This window comes from Adiantum capillus-veneris, chromosome 5, assembly GCF_014529385.1.
Source record: "Adiantum capillus-veneris isolate H3 chromosome 5, ASM1452938v2, whole genome shotgun sequence".
NCBI classification, from domain to species: domain Eukaryota; kingdom Viridiplantae; phylum Streptophyta; class Polypodiopsida; order Polypodiales; family Pteridaceae; genus Adiantum; species Adiantum capillus-veneris.
The window spans coordinates 141,583,850-141,600,082 of record NC_140935.1 but is presented as its reverse complement, the minus strand read 5'-3'; the positions used below and the strand labels follow the sequence as shown (position 1 = coordinate 141,600,082).

Genomic DNA, 16,233 nt, shown 5'->3' with positions numbered 1-16,233 from the left:
CCTTTAAGCCTATAATCCAAGCTATGTTGACATTAATAACAAGTGCATTGTTTCAAAGACACCTGCAGTCCATAAATTGAATACTACTTAGGTTTTTGGTTTATGCCGAATGTAGGTAACAAGGACAATGCTTACATAAAATGGTATTATGGGTAGAAAAGGGATTTATAATACATGGCCATGGAAGTACAAATTATTGTATCACTAGCCTTGTTATCAAATTGTACATATTTATTTCCTGCAATCACCGTGTCTTGCCTTATTAATGTTGTTAAATTTTGTATATTGCTCTCTCACACACACACAGGTACTTCTTTTGTTAAAAAGACAAGCCCAAGTATGTCCAATGCTTTACATAGATTCCCAATGGGATCCTCTACTAACTAGGCATGCACCTCAACTTTGGGGGATGTTTTATGAACTAAACCCAACTTGGGGTCTGTGGGATCCTACCCCTAATAGGGTACCTGCACTTTACCTAGTGCTTTGTGACATTCACTCAAGGAACTTTAACGTGGCATTATGCTCCTTAAACTACATCATGCAAAATATATCTCTCTCTACCTCGTAACCATGGTTGTCTTTCTCTGAACCAACGTGCTCTTTGATGATTTCCCCCTCTCTCATTCTCTCCCCTTTGTGGAGTTACCTCGGTGGCTGCTATGTCTGGTCTGGCAATTCAAGGATTTGATAGGAAGGATCTTTGTTGGCCACACTCATTACATCTTCCAATATAAAATGACGATGAAGCTAGATCTGTGCCCCTCACTTAGCTTTGTCATTGCGTATTGGGTGCGTCTGTTAAAGAGAGTATTGAGGGGTTTTTTACCTGTTTATTGGGCATGGATTTGGTGGTTAAAGATGGCGATTCTCAGGTTCACTCAACTATTGTGACTACTCCCGGGAGTAATCAGATTTGTTTACTTATAAGTTTATTTTCCTGCATTATGTGAATATATTGTCTTTTGGTATATGGTGCATTATAAATGCTTGTGGAGGATTGGACATTTAGCTATTGAGTCATGGTGATATGGGATGACTAACAGAAGGATTTTTTTCAAACGTTTGGTCTCGAACTGCCTGCTAATGAGGGTTCCTTTACATGTTGTATTTTTATTTAAAGTCGAGTTTTAAAACAAAAAATGTATGGGTTGATATTTTTCTCCCACTGAGAGATATTTTGCCTCAAATAATGGGGGAATTAACCAGTATTATGCGAACATAATAATTGGTTATTGTAAATAAAAAGAAGTGGTTTTTTTCCATAATGATTGACATCTCGTATTCTCTGAGTTCTCTGCACAGCAGTTGTCGTGTAGGCAGGTTTTTCTGAGAATGGTCCAAAAGTGGCAAACTTGTTTTTTTAACCCTAATATACGTATACCTTGGGTGTCAAATAACCCATGCATAAATGATTACCGTAATGTGGCTATAATAATAAGCATTTAGTGCTCACTGCCATATGACTCTGCCTAGATATTATTTTGCTTAAAATTTGTTTTCCCTTTACTCTAAGAGGAGTATTGATGTGTTGAACATAGTTTCCTATAAAGAGGTTATTATTTAACTAGGTATGGGGGTGGTATTGGTTTTCTTATTGTTTGGGGAAATCTCTAATCCCATTAGGTACTATATACTTAAACATGCTAACAACATAGAAAGTGATGGCAATTTTTTTTATAAGTTTAAAGCTAGATGACTTGATTTGAAAAGTCTTTTTAGCACAACAAAGAAGATGTGGCATGATGGATACTGTGTGCCCTAGTGGGCCTATGAGGTTTTTGGTTTCGCTTGACAACACAATTGAGGTTTCGAGGTTTTAACCTAACAATCAATCTGATATCTCAAGTGGTGATTGGGCTACTTTATGGAATTATGTAACTTATGAATGAGGTTGTAATATCTGACAGTATGAAAAAATAATATTGACATGTGGGCTAATATGGGGAATCAAGACACTTGGGTCAAAAAGGGTGGTGGTCTTTTGATCAAAATGATATATATGTTAAATATCTATAAGGTCTTTTAAAAAAAGTTTTGGGGGCTATATAGAAACCATATATATAAGTACTTCCTATCATCAAGATAATAAGAGTTTTTGAACAAAACATTTGTAAAAAAACTAAGGAATTAGATGACATGATCACTTTGGATAGTAGTTTTAAGTTTTTTTTTTTTTTTTTTTTTTGTAAGTTGGACATGGATAACAACGCATAAAGTCCATTGACACTTGTAATACGCATTCAATGCTAACGTATTTGTTGTCTTGTTTGAATGGATGCAGGTGAGGACTCTATCCTTTCTTGGATTTTTTTTTCTTAGATGTTGTCCACCTTTGACATAAGTACTCTATGGAACATATGACATAGAACTTTGTGTTTACTTGTATATTTGAATGAGACCTCATTTGTATAACGATGTACAAAAATAATTTTAAGACCGAGTTATTTTTGTCCTACCCTCAGTCATTTGTCTAAAGCCAAGCTGTCTTTTGAACTTACATGTTCATTTGTGTTTATTTATTCAAATAATACAGCTACACACACACACACAACACCCTTACTAGCTCTAGCAAGTGGTCTCCTTGCTCATAAATGCATGTTCCTCACATAAGTTTCTTATAAAATAGAGCTAGCTGATACATGTGTAACTAATCGAGCATTCATAATCTTCTAATTCTACGAGTTGATGCATTTGATGGAATGGATGAGTTTGACATGAACATCTTTTTATCGAGTCATGAATGCAGAAAGGCTTGAGGTCTCTTATTACATGTTGCCAATGGGCTTGTAATTTACATGTGCAAAGTCTTAACTGTGTATGAGATTTTTTCTTTGAGTTTTAACATGTAAACAATTGTAATTCAAGTATGGGTTGAAGGTTTAGCATGTAAAATGTCAACCTATGGTAGAGATCATGCCTTTTTATCAAATAGGCTAAATTTTTTTGCCTTAAAGAATTGACAAATTCAGGAAGGCCAAATTTTGACTTTGACAAATAAGGTAGGCCTTTGAGACCTCTTAAGTCCATATGTTGCATCATGTGGAGAGAACTATATTTGGACTCCTACTTTTAGGTTGCGAGAAGACACTACTATATGGACCAATTGTGAGCTAAATTCTTTTAGTGCCTTGGACCAAGAGAATGACTGCTAAGGGAAATTTTGAGGAACACAATTGATGTCGTACCTTCAACAAAAACTCTCCTTTGTAATATCCTCTTTATATATCCCCCCCCCCCCCCCCCCCCCCTCCGCCTATCACACCATCTCCATAATAATAATTGGTGCAATGAATTTAATGCCATCTATTTGGTAGTAAAGTGAAGTGCCTTCCTTAGGCTGGGTTTAGATTAAGGCATCTGTAGTGCATCTCACTTTCTAGCTTCTAGTTGCCTTATTCACAAGAGGCCGTGGAAAAAAGTTGTGTAAAACCAACAACTTGCGATGTAACCAATTAGGGTAGCCTGACTTAAGGTGATTGGTTGCAAGTGGACGCCTAAAAGTCAAGGTGCACAGTTAGCATTTAGCATTGCAAAAGCACTTCACAATTTGAGCTTCTTGAGGGAGTGAGGCCACCTAGGAATTTGGTGGGTTTTGTGATCCAATGGGTGCTTGCCAACACACATAAATGCCCCTCTTGTTAAGTATGGAGCACGATTCACCCTTGAAATTTTTTGTATTAAAACACACATTTGAAAGGCCCCCATTATGAGGAAAAGCCATCGTGCGTGAAGAAAAATCACTTGTCGGAAACCAAAATTTTCACGACCAATCTCGAGCTTTGCTCAAGACTGGCTTCGCTAGAATATTCATTTTCACCGAAATATTATGGCCGAACCGCGACCGAAAAGTGGTCGAAAATGGCATGTGGATTGGCCGGTGGCCGGTGGTCAAAAGTCAATGGCCGGTGGCCGATTTCAAAGGTGGAATTGTCTTCTAAAGGGCAGCCACACATGGGCGGCTTGGAGAGTCCATTTGGACTTGTCTTCACAAGGGTGACTACACATGGCTGCCTCTCATGAGAGGGCATCCATTTTGGCCTATAAAAGGAGGCCATTTCTACACACATTTTGGAGTGTGAAGTTGATGCAACAAGGTGGGTGTGAGGTGTTGGAATTAGGGTTGCAGAGAAACACACACAGCTTGGAGAAGACGAAGGAAGCTCAAGGCACACAATAGAGAGTGTGTTACTTAGTGTGCAATGGAAAGATAGATAGCCCTAGAGTGATGGGCGTATATACAATGCACGGGGGAAAAAACCTCCTAAAGAGGGAAAAAATGCCCCGGCGGTCCTAGTGTGTTCACACACATCACTACCACATGTATATGGTAACAAATCCCCCCTGGAGTGATGCGGTGAACGAGAGCTGGCACATGAGTAAAGGGAAGTGCCATGCCCTGAGGACAGGATCAGTCCACAAAGGGGAGTAAGCCCAAAGCTTTGCGGAAAGCTTCAAGCTTCTCACGAGACAATGCCTTTGTGAAAAGATCTGCAAGGTTGTCCTGTGTTGGCACATAAGCCAAGCTGATCTCTCCTGCTGAGAGCCTCTCCCTGACATAGTGGTAATGCACCTCAATGTGCTTTGTGCAAGCATGAAAAACTGGGTTCCTCGCAACTGCCAATGCGCTCTGACTGTCAGTGTAGATAGTGTTGGCAGTGTCCTGTCCAACACCCAAGTCAGCCATAAGGCGTCTGAGCCATACACACTCAACCGTAGCTGTGAAGACTGCCCTGTACTCAGCCTCACAACTCGAAGTGGCCACAGTAGGTTGCTTCTTGCTCAACCATGATATACATGAACTGCCAAGCATGAAACAAAAACCACTTGTGGACACTCGCGTGTCAAAACAACCAGCCCAATCTGAGTCCGAAAAAGCATGTAAGTCTGGCGGCAATGATCCCCCCTTGGGATAAAACAAGCCAAGATGTAAAGTGCCACTAAGGTAGCGGAAAATCCTCTTGACAGCCTGCCAATGCTTAGACCCTGGGCTATGCATAAATCTGCTGACCTACGAGACTGCAAACTGAATATCTGGCCTCGTGTTGCATACATAAATGAGGCAGCCAACAGCAGTTTGGTAAAGAGTGACATCAGCAGGATCGCCAGCATCATGTAGACTCAACTTCAAACCTGTTTCCATGGGAGTGGCAATAGGTTTGCAATCCTCAAGTCCAAACTTACATAGCAATGTCTCTATGTAACTTTTCTGACACAAGGCAATACCACCATCACACTGCTTAAACTGTATACCCAAGTAATGATGCAACAGCCCCAAATCTTTCATCTTGAAAGTAGCATTCAAATCAGCCTTAAATTCAGCAATATGTCTCTCATTTGGTCCAGTGATCAGCAAATCATCAACATAAAGAACCACAATGAGAAATACATCATCCTCACGCTTTACATACAATGTGCTTTCTGTTGGACTGTTACGAAAGCCTCGTTTAACCAAATGAGTGTCAGCTTTCTCATACCAAGCACGAGGAGATTGCTTCAACCCATACAAAGCCTTCTTACATTTGCACACTTTGTCCTCTTGTCCTTTTATGACAAAACCGCGAGGCTGCGTTACATAAACTTCCTCAAATATGTCACCATTCAAGAAAGCAGTAACAATGTCTGATTGATGTACATCCCAACCAAAATGAGCTGCCAATGCACATAGAAAACGCACAGTAGTCATACGACAAGTGGGAGCAAAAGTCTCTTCATAATCTATGCCTTTTTGTTGTGCATAACCCTTTGCAACAAGTCGAGCCTTATGGCGATCGATCTCACCATCCGGCTTGCGTTTCAACTTGTAAACCCACTTTGTACCAATGGCCTTTTTGCCAGGAGGCAAATCACATAAAGTCCATGTGTCATTCTCTATAAGTGCATCATATTCTGATTTCATGGCAGCAATCCAATTTTCTGAATTCTGTGCTTCATCAAAAGACAGAGGCTCCTCAACATCATGTAAACTAGACACAGCCAAAGCATAACAATCTGATGCATAAGATGCATGGCGAGAGCCTGAACGAGTACGACTAGATAAAGGTGCATCCAATTTACTGTCACGCAAAGTGTGCACCAGCCATTTTGGCATACCTCTAGCCTGCTCATTTTCAGCCCTTTCCTCATCAAGTACATCATGTACATCTGCATCAGTAATAGGCTGTTCTAAAACATTTTCAGAAACCCCCATAGGCTGTACATTTGCCTCATTGGAACTTACATTCGTATTTCCACCACTGAAAAGAGGCAACAAAGTGTCATAAATGTCCTGTGAGCTTACATTACTGTCTCTAGTACATGACAGCAAGGGTTGAACAGAATCTTCCACAAACACTACATCCCGTGAAACCAAAATACGTTTTGTTTGCGGGTGATACAACCTGTAACCTTTGCTTTCAGCACTATAACCAACAAAAATACATTTGACAGCCTTATCATCCAATTTTCTGTGCTGCACTTGTGGCACCAAAGCATATGCCAAACAGCCAAAAACACGCATGTGCTCAATAGAAGGTTTTCTATCATGCCATGCTTCATATGGAGTAATAGACTGCAAAGCTTTCGTAGGACACCTGTTAAGTACATAAGTGGCACACATGATGGCCTCAAGCCAAAAAGAATGCGGCAAAGCTTGACTTTTGACCATACATCGTGCCATTTCCGTTAGTGACCTGTTTTTCCTCTCAGCAACACCATTTTGCTGAGGTGTATAAGGCACTGTACATTGGTGTTTTATCCCACGACTAGCCAGAAATGCATTAAATTCATGAGACATATACTCCCCCCCTCGATCGGAACGGAGGGTGCCCATAGTACATTTTGAGACATTTTCAGCCATAGCCAAAAATTGTTTGAAGCACATAAAAACTTCGGACTTTGCTTTAAGCGGAAATACCCATGCATGCCTGGAGTAATCATCAATGAAAGTCACGAAGTACAGGTAATTGCCCAAGGACGGAGTTTGCATGGGCCCACAAACATCACTATGCACAAGCTGCAACCTGCATGTGGCCCTAACTGAACCATCCTTTGGAAACTTAGAACGCTGCATTTTACCCAGAATACAGCCTTCACAAACATGTTTGATAGGTGCTTCAAGAGGCGGCAAAGAAGCAACCATATCAGATTTCTGCAAACGCAGCAAACTGGCAAAATTCAGATGACCAAAACGTGCATGCCAAAGTTTTGCATCTGAAATAGCCCTTGAATCTGCAACAGCATTTGCAAAATTTTGTCCACACTTGTCATACAAAGTGAGCTTATACAGCCCACGGCACAAAAGCCCAGATGCAACAATTTCATCACCAAAACTGAGATCATGAACTGTACATCTGTCATCCACAAATTTGACTACAAGTCCAAGTCTAGCAAGTGCGGATACAGACAAGAGATTCTTCTTGATCCCAGGTACATAAAGTGCATCAACAAGTGTGAAGGAACTGCCATTAGCAGCAGTGAGCACAATCTTTCCAACTCCCTGAACTGGATAAGAGGCGTTGTTGGCACAAGTGACTGAATTCCCATGAGGGACAGACTCGAGAGAGGTAAACAATTCACGATGTGAGGTAATGTGCTTTGTAGCACCACTGTCGAAATACCACACATGTGAATCTGCAGCAACTGACAAGCATGCATCATGGACAGCAGGATTGTAAGTGCACTCTGCGCTAAAAGCCCATTCTGCATCAACATCAGCATCAAAATCTCCTTTCACAGAAGACTCAACAATGGCTGCATTTGTAGTGGAACCAGCATTTGCAGTGGAACCACCCTCTTTCTTCTTAGCCTCTTTGGCCTTCAACTTAGGACACGACTTGATCAAGTGATCATTCGCTTTACAATAATGGCAACGCATCTTCTTTTTGCCCTTATCACCAGAATTGCCAGACGAAGTGCTGCCAGCAGAAGCATTAGGAACAAAATTTTTGCCACTCGCAGCAGAACCATAAGAAGTGGCTGCATTACTGTTACCACCCTTTCTTTGAGAAGCAATAAAAGCCTGTTCAACTGCACGCTGCCTAGTCCTGTTTTTTCTAGAAAGTGACTCTTGCAACAGCAATGTGCATAATGCATCAAACTTGACAACTTCAGGATTTCCTTGGGTCATCAGTCTCCAAGTACTAGCAAAAGTCTGGTAGGAATCTGGTAAGGCATCAAGAACAGTCTGCACAAGGGAACTGTCAGAAATGACTTCACCTGCAGAAATGAGTTGCTCATTGATATCCTTGACACTAGCAAGGAAAGTGTCCATATCATCTTCCTCATGCATAATCTTCGACTCTAGCTCTTTACGCAGCAAAGCAATTTTAGCCTCATTGCGGCTTGCATAAAGACCTGCTAGAATATCCCAAGCCTGTTTTGCAGATTTTGCTGAACGGATGTGAGGAATAATGGTGCGCTTCACAGACAACGCAATCAATGCATGAGCCTGCGCATCCTTAACATCCCAACGAGCTTGTTCTGCTGTAGGCAAAACAACTCTAACAGCTGCAATCCTTGCAGCAAGACCTGCAACATCCTCAATATCGCCTACATCTTCAGAACCAGGACGTACATCAATGCCCTGCACAATGTTCCAGACACCTTTTGACACAAGAACGTGTTGCATCATATAAGCCCACATAGGGTAGTTGTCCCCATCCAACCTGTCCTCAGCAGCAAACATCTTGAACACATCTGTGTTGTTGTTATCAGCCATGGTAAATGCTGCACCTGATGTGAAAACTGCCCGAAAATAGGAGAAATGGAGCGGGAACAACTTGTGCTATATAGCACAAACCGTAGAAGACTATAAGGCACCTGTTATGCAGAAAACGGCACTGACAGAAAATCTGCACAAAATGACGAAATAGCCTGTGCAGTACTGCCCGTAGTGGAAACGGAGGCCGAAATGAGCCCAAATCAAAATTCTGAGCAGACCAAGCTCTTTGAGCTCTCCCAAAATATTTGTCGACCTGCGAACGCTTGCCAAAGCTCACTGAAATCGGAGAAAGTGAGCAGGCGTGTGCTGGAGCAGCTGGCGACTAAGCCCGGGAGGACGTGACCTGCTCTGATACCAATTGTTGGAATTAGGGTTGCAGAGAAACACACACAGCTTGGAGAAGACGAAGGAAGCTCAAGGCACACAATAGAGAGTGTGTTACTTAGTGTGCAATGGAAAGATAGATAGCCCTAGAGTGATGGGCGTATATACAATGCACGGGGGAAAAAACCTCCTAAAGAGGGAAAAAATGCCCCGGCGGTCCTAGTGTGTTCACACACATCACTACCACATGTATATGATAACATGAGGTGGTGAGACTGAAGCAAGGTGGGAGCTCTATTAAAGGTATAATCCCCTTGTAACCTACTTCTCGTTTGAACTACTAAAGCCATTGAGTGGGTGTTTTTCCGTGGATGTAACCCACATTGGGTGAACCACGTATATCGTGTGTGATCTCTCTCTCTCTCTCTACTCTATAATCTCTTGTGTGTGATAATTTGTCTCTCTCCATTAAGTAAGCTATTGAAATATCTATTTAGCTACGTCCTGTTTCCTAACACAACTGGTATCAGAGCAAGGTTTGCTCATAGCTAAAGTATCTCAAGGAAAGGACTCCTTGAATTGAGTGGCAGTAATGGCGGAGAAAGGGAAGCTCAAGATCAAGAAGTTCAATGGCAAGAACTACCAACACTGGAAGATGCAGATTGAAGATTATCTCTACCAGAAGGACCTTTATTCGCCACTAGGCGGTCTTGCAAATAAGCCCGCAATGATGGCACATGAAGCATGGATTGTCCTTGACCGAAAGGCATTGGAACAATCTGGCTAAGCTCGGCATCAATGGTGGCCTTCAATGTTTTGGAGATGAAGACCACGGAGGACTCGATGAAGTCACTTGACGGCCTCTACGAGAAACCATCGGTATCCAATAAGGTATTTCTCATGAAGCGCTTGTTCAATCTAAAGATGACAGAGAATGGTTTAGTTGCAGAACACCTAAATGACTATAGCACCAATATAAGTCGACTTCAATCGATAAAATCAATTTCGATGACGAAGCACGAGCTCTCCTTATACTATCGTCTCTATCAGATAGTTGGGACAGCCTTGTGATGGTGGCTGAAAGTATTCTATCTCTGGTACAAATACTCTTAAGTTTGATGATGTTGTGGGTGTTCTCCTAAGGAAGGAAATGCAAAGGAGAAGCACATGTAAATTATCAAGTGCTGCACTCTCAGTGGAAACAAGAGGAAGGCCTAAGGAGAGGTTCAAAAACCAAAAGGGACGTAATCGCTCAAGGCGAAGCAAATCATGCACAAAGTCAGTTCTTGAATGTTGGAACTATGGCAAGAAAGGCCACATCAAGAAGGATTGCTGGTCCAAGAAGAAGAAGAAGTCGGAGTCTCAAGACAACAAGCAAACATCGGAGGCCAATGTAGCAAGTAAAGTAGAGAAAGATATTCTAATTCTCTCATTAGACAATACGTCTAATTCCTGAATAGTAGATTCTGGGGCTTTGTTCCATACGACACCACACAAGCAACATTTCCAAGATTACACCAAAGGTAATTTTGGGTATGTATACTTGGGAGACGATGAAGATTGTGAAATTGTCGGCAAAGGTACAATTTGTGTTAAAACTGCTAACGGAAATAAATGGAAGCTTAAAGATGTTAGGCATGTTCCTTCTCTTCACAAGAATTTGATCTCTAAAGGACAATTGGACGGTGAAGGTCACAACATTGCATTCGAAAACAAACGGTGAAAGATTTCAAAGGGATCTTTGGTGGTTGCCAAAGGAGAAAAGGTTGGTACACTTTACTTGTGTACTGCCAACTCGCAATCTTCAGCTTGTGCAACAACTACAGAAGTCGACAGTGCGGTGTGGCACTACTGTCTTGGGCATATGAGTGCCAAAGGAATGCAAATACTTCAATCAAAGAAGCTTCTACCAGGTTTGAAAGAAGTGAATTTAGAGTTCAGTGAAGATTGTGTTTATGAACAAAAGAGGGTAATTTTAAAAATCAAAAAATAAAAGAAACTATAAAAAACTTGAATTGGGTCCTCTAAATACACCATCTCTTGGTGGCTCAATGTACTACGTAACACTCATAGACGATGCAGCTAGAAAAACATGGGTTTATGTCATGAAGAATAAATTCGATGTGTTTTCCATATTTCAAAGGTGGAAAGCTTTTGTGGAGAATGAAGTAGGTACCAAAGTTAAATGCCTCAAATGTGACAATGGAGGCGAATATTGCAGCCAAGCTTTTGTGCTAGCAATGGCATTCAGAGGCAAAGGACAATCCCAAGGACACCTCATCAAAATGACATTTTCGAAAGGATGAACATAACAATCATAGAGGGAGCACGAAGCTTGCGGCTACACGTAGGCTTACCGCTTGAGCTTTGGACGGAAGCAGTAAGTATGTCTGTGTATTTAATCAACCGGTCACCCTCAATGACATTGGATGGGGAATTTCCAGAGGAGACATGGACAGGTAAACCGGTGAATTATTCATTTCTCAAAGTGTTTGGGTGTGAGGCTTTCATGCACATAGATAGAAGCCTAAGATCAAAGCTAGATGGAAAGTCCAAAAGGTGTTTCTTCATTGGCTATGGAGAAGGTGACTTTGGGTATCGCCTATGGAATCTGAAGATGGTAAAATCTTTAGAAGTAGGGATGTAATTTTCAATGAACAAAATATGTACAAAGATTACTTGGAAAGAAAACAAACAAAAGAAACAGGTGATGAGTACATAGAGCTTGAGGACAGTGAAGACTCAAGGAGTGCAAATGGTGACAACGTACAACAATGTCAACCAAATGAGGAGCCTCAACCTATTCCCCAAAGATATACAAGAGCAAGTAGACCTCCAAAAAGGTTTATTCCTTCCTTCAATCCTCTCTTGATCTGAGATTCTGGAGAGCCGGAATCATTCGAGGAAGCTATGCAACATGAATCCAAAGAAGAATGGATAAAGAGCATGCAAGTGGAGAAGGACTCATTACATCGTAACCAAACATGGGAATTGGTTGAGTTGCTTAAAGGTAAGCGGGCACTTCAGAACAAATGGGTGTACAAGCTAAAGGAAGAAGAAGGCGGGAAGAAAAGGTACAAGTTTAGGCTTGTGGTAAAAGGGTTTTCTCAAAAGAAAGGTATTGACTTCAATAAAATATTTTCTCATGTCGTAAAAATGAACTCAATTACGCTTGTCTTAAGCCTTGTGGCTGCTCATGATTTAAATCTTGAGCAATGGATGTAAATACGGCATTCCCTCATGGTGACTTAGAGGAGGAAATTTACATGCTTCAACCAAAGGGGTATAAATTAAAAGGTGAGGAGAAAATGGTTTGCATATATAAAGAAGAGCTTGTATAGTTTAAAGCAAGCATCAAGACAATGGTACTTGAAGTTCAATCGATGGATGCTGGATCATGGATCCAGAAGATGCAACTCAGATCATTGCGTCTACACAAAGAATTTGTGAGGTGAAAAGTTCATCATCCTAATGTTGTATGTTGGATGACATTCTCATTGCAAGTGCTAACATGCAAGACATCAAAGACCTAAAAGAGGAGTTGTCTAATTCTTTTTCAATGAAAGATTTAAGTGCTACAAAGAGGATACTTGGTATGAAGATATCAAGGGACATGACGAAGAAGACAATAAAGCTATCTCAAGAGGATTACATCAAGAAGGTACTAGAAAGGTTTGCAATGCAAAATCTGTTTCTACACCTTTGTCTAGTCACTTTAAACTAAAGGAGAAGTTGACCTTCTGCTCATCTTCAATCGGCATTCAAGGATAAGAAGCCAGGATGGAAAGCAGCGTGACAGGTTTGGTTTGGAGATCAATCTCCAAGTGGAAGATTGTTAAGTATGGAGCTTGATTTACCCCTTGTAATTTTTTTGCATTAAGAATGCACATTTGTAAGGCCCCCGTTATGAGGAGAAGCCATCGTGTGTGAAGAAAAATCACTCGTCGAAAACCAAAATTTTCACGATTAGTCTCGAGCTCTGCTCGAGACTGCTGGCTTTGCCGGATGTTCCTTTTTGTCAAAATATTATGGCCGGACGATGATCGAAATGTGGTCGAAAATGATCGGTTAGTTGGCCGGTAGTCAATGGCCGGTGGCCGATTTCAAAGGCGGACTTGTCTTCTCAAGGACGACTACACATGGACAGATTGGAGAGTCCATTTGAACTTGTCTACACAAGAGCAGTTACACACGGCTGTCTCTCATGAGAGAGGTAGGCCTTTTGGCTTATAAAAAGAAGCCATTTCTACACACATTTTAGAGTGTGAAGTTGATGCAACAAGGTGGATGTGAGATGGTGAGAGTGAAGCAAAGAGAGAGCTCTATTAAAGATATAATCTGTTTGTAATTTACTTCTCGTTTGAAGTTCTAAAGCCATTGATGTAGTCCACATTACATATATTGTGTGTGATCTCTCTCTCTCTCTCTCTCTCTACTCTATAATCTCTCGTGTGTGATAATTTGTCTCTTTCTATTAAATAAGCTACTCAAATATTTATTTCGCTTCTTCCTATTTCCTAACACCTCCCTCCACCTAGTCTCAATACAACTTAAGACTAAGTGCCACGTGTCTCTGAGTGTGAGCGTGTGTGTGTGTGTGTGTGTGTGTGTGTGTGTGTGAGAGAGAGAGAGAGTTGAATAGTGAGTGACAGCATAGGAAAACCTTAAAACTTTTCGTCTAAACCAAATGTTCAGCAAAGATCAAATTTTTGAAGAGGGTTCAAAGAAAGAAGTTCTGATCAGGAGTATCGCATAGCGGACTCAGCTTCTACAGCTTGTAAGTTTTTCTCGTTTTGTTTTGTGCTCTGGTTCTTGGTTCAGAAACATCTGCTGTGCCCACACAGTTTTGCGGAGTGAAGAATATAGTTTCTTGTTAGCGCACGTTTCCTGCTATGCATGTTGCTGCACTTTACCTGCTCTGTTGTGGGCGATTTCAGCTGAAGCAACCTATGTCTTGTTAAAGATTAGTGGTATGCTAGAACATGTCGTTCAGAAAGGCTTTCCTTCTGTTTTAGAGTCTTTGGAAGAAATTGGGTTTTTTTCTCAGCACTTTGTGATGTCCTTCTATGTGTAGGTAATGGCTGGAAGAGGCAGGCTTGCTCCCCCCATGCTTCCGGGTCGTGGCCCTCTCGGAGGGCCAGGGGTTCCTCGACCTGGGCCTGGAAATCTTGGACCCGGAATACGTCCTGGTTTTGATGTTCTTCCTCCCACAGCTGCTATAGTGGAGGAGAAGCTTGCTACTCAGCATGCAGAAATCCAGAGGCTCATCACTGAAAACCAAAGGTTGGCTGCTACCCATGTTGCCTTGCGGCAGGAGCTTGCCGCTGCTCAGCAGGATGTCCAGCGCTTGCAACAAGTAGTGGCTGGCGTTCAGACAGAAAGAGAGCAGCAATATAGAGGGATAGCAGAAAAATCTGCTAGATTGGAAGCCGAATTGCGTAATCTGGAGCCCGTGAAGATGGATTTGCAAAAAGCTCAAGCTGATGCCCAGAAACTGTTTGTGAGCCGGCAAGAGTTGAGCGGACAGGTGCAGCAACTTACTCAAGAGCTGCACCGCAGCAAGACTGATGCTCAGCAGCTCCCCTCCTTGAAAGCAGAAGTAGAAACTTTCCGCCAAGAGATTCAACGTGTCAGGTATGCCGTGTGAATTTGAAACTTGATCTGTCGTATTAGATTGCAAGGTGGGAATGCTTAACAACAACCTGATGCATCTCACAGAACGGCTTTTGAGTACGAGAAGAAGGCCAACGCTGACTTGCTAGAACAGAGAAGTGCAATGGAGAAGAATCTCGTGTCTATGGCCAGAGAAGTAGAGAAATTAAGAGCAGAACTTACAAATATGGAGAAGAAGGCTCGATGTATGATACGTACTCTCAACTTTATATGTCTATCATGCTCACGACTTGCTATGAGTTATAGTAGAGCGTTTGAACAAACATGGACTCCATAAAGTTTTCAATTGGTAGTCTCTTATGTTAACAATGACCCTTGCTATGAGGAGCTTCCTTACTTTGGTACAGAGTTTGTGGCTACTTGTGCCATGAAAGCCTCTCATTAGCTTTGTATTTGATGATCTAACTGCAGCCTCAGGGTACGGAGGGGGCTATGGACCCGAGTCTGCATATTCATCAGTTCCGTCCTATGCAGATGGATATGGGATGGGACAGGTAGTCATTGCAGTGTCTTGTCAAGTCATCTGCACTATGTTGTTATTTTCCGTTACTAAGACTCGATCTGTGTGATTTTGTAGATGGGTTCTGCTGTTGATGGAGGGGTGTCCTTCGGTGCTGGAGGGTTACCTTCTTGGGGTGCCTATGAGGCGGCGCAACGCGGTGGTGTGCCACATGGTCGCAAGTGAAGTGTGCAAGGTGCCTTTTCTAGTGTAGCATGGCAAGCTGTGATTGTTCTCACTGGCACTAGTTAGGTCACAGTTTGCTTTGTTTTGCAGAGATGGTTCTCTTACTGCATAATTTCAAAGGTGATTCATGCCCTCGAGTCAATTGAATCTCAGATAAGGTGGAGGCTTGTCTCCGCTTCAGGCGTGCCGTGAAAGTAATCTTTTTTTTGGTTCCCATTACCAAGCTTTGGCTTACCTAGACAGTTTCTGTCGTTCCAGGGTAACTAGCTTGGAAAAGTATTGTAGAACCCTTTTGACAGTGAAGGTTGCCACAAACAACAAAATATCAGCGCCGCAGCTTGTTAATATTTAAAGGAGTTTTGGTTCCTGTCTGTGGTTGTCTTTTATGTTATATGTTTGTTTGGCTGTGGGTAATCACAGCACAGCAATAGTGAAGTCGGTGCTAGTGCAGTTTAATAGTATGCAGGTATGTTGAAGCAAATGTGATCTTGTATTTTGAGTGCACCTATGGAGCTCAGCCTTCCTTTCAAAGAAGGTGTTTTCCAACCTTCAATTTTTTGTCATGATGGTTGAGGACATTTGGCTCAGATGGTCAGTGCATGTTTGCGACCTCTCTTGCTGGATTCTCATTCACGCTTCTTAGATTTGTTTTGTTTAGAAACGATGCATCCTGGAGAAAAGCAAAACAAGTTTCATATTATATGTATGTACGTATGTATGTGTATATGTATATGTATATTCCACACACTATATTTCTCAAGGAGGTTGCACGTTTCATAGGTTTTGTTGAAACATCTCGCAGGTTTCAGGGTTTCATACACATGAAACGGGTTTTTATGTCACATTTGCA

The 16,233-nt window shown here is 41.7% G+C and overlaps 1 protein-coding gene across 2 annotated transcripts; it reads left to right on the top strand.

Annotated features, from left to right (window-relative positions):
* Positions 1 to 13,650: 13,650 nt before the first annotated feature.
* On the top strand, positions 13,651 to 15,750 carry LOC147458196 (protein FLX-like 2). 2 transcript variants are annotated; one of them, XM_086512906.1, is made up of 6 exons: positions 13,651 to 13,802; positions 14,100 to 14,659; positions 14,744 to 14,883; positions 15,110 to 15,192; positions 15,276 to 15,393; positions 15,474 to 15,750. In XM_086512906.1, the coding sequence occupies exons 2-5, from the start codon at positions 14,103 to 14,105 to the stop codon at positions 15,381 to 15,383; spliced, it is 888 nt and encodes a 295-aa protein (XP_086369032.1). In that variant the 5' UTR covers positions 13,651 to 13,802; positions 14,100 to 14,102; the 3' UTR covers positions 15,384 to 15,393; positions 15,474 to 15,750. The 2 variants fall into 2 exon arrangements, with proteins under 2 accessions (XP_086369032.1, XP_086369033.1); XM_086512907.1 differs by lacking the exon at positions 13,651 to 13,802 and adding an exon at positions 13,842 to 13,995.
* The last annotated feature ends 483 nt before the right edge of the window (positions 15,751 to 16,233 follow it).

Excerpts from the sequence above, each read along its gene's own strand:
- LOC147458196 (XM_086512906.1), top strand. The coding sequence starts at position 14,103 with ATGGCTGGAAGAGGCAGGCTTGCTCCCCCCATGCTTCCGGGTCGTGGC. Across the intron at positions 14,884-15,109 it reads TATGGAGAAGAAGGCTCGAT|CCTCAGGGTACGGAGGGGGC; the intron begins GTATGATACGTA and ends ATCTAACTGCAG. Across the intron at positions 15,193-15,275 it reads ATGGATATGGGATGGGACAG|ATGGGTTCTGCTGTTGATGG; the intron begins GTAGTCATTGCA and ends GTGATTTTGTAG.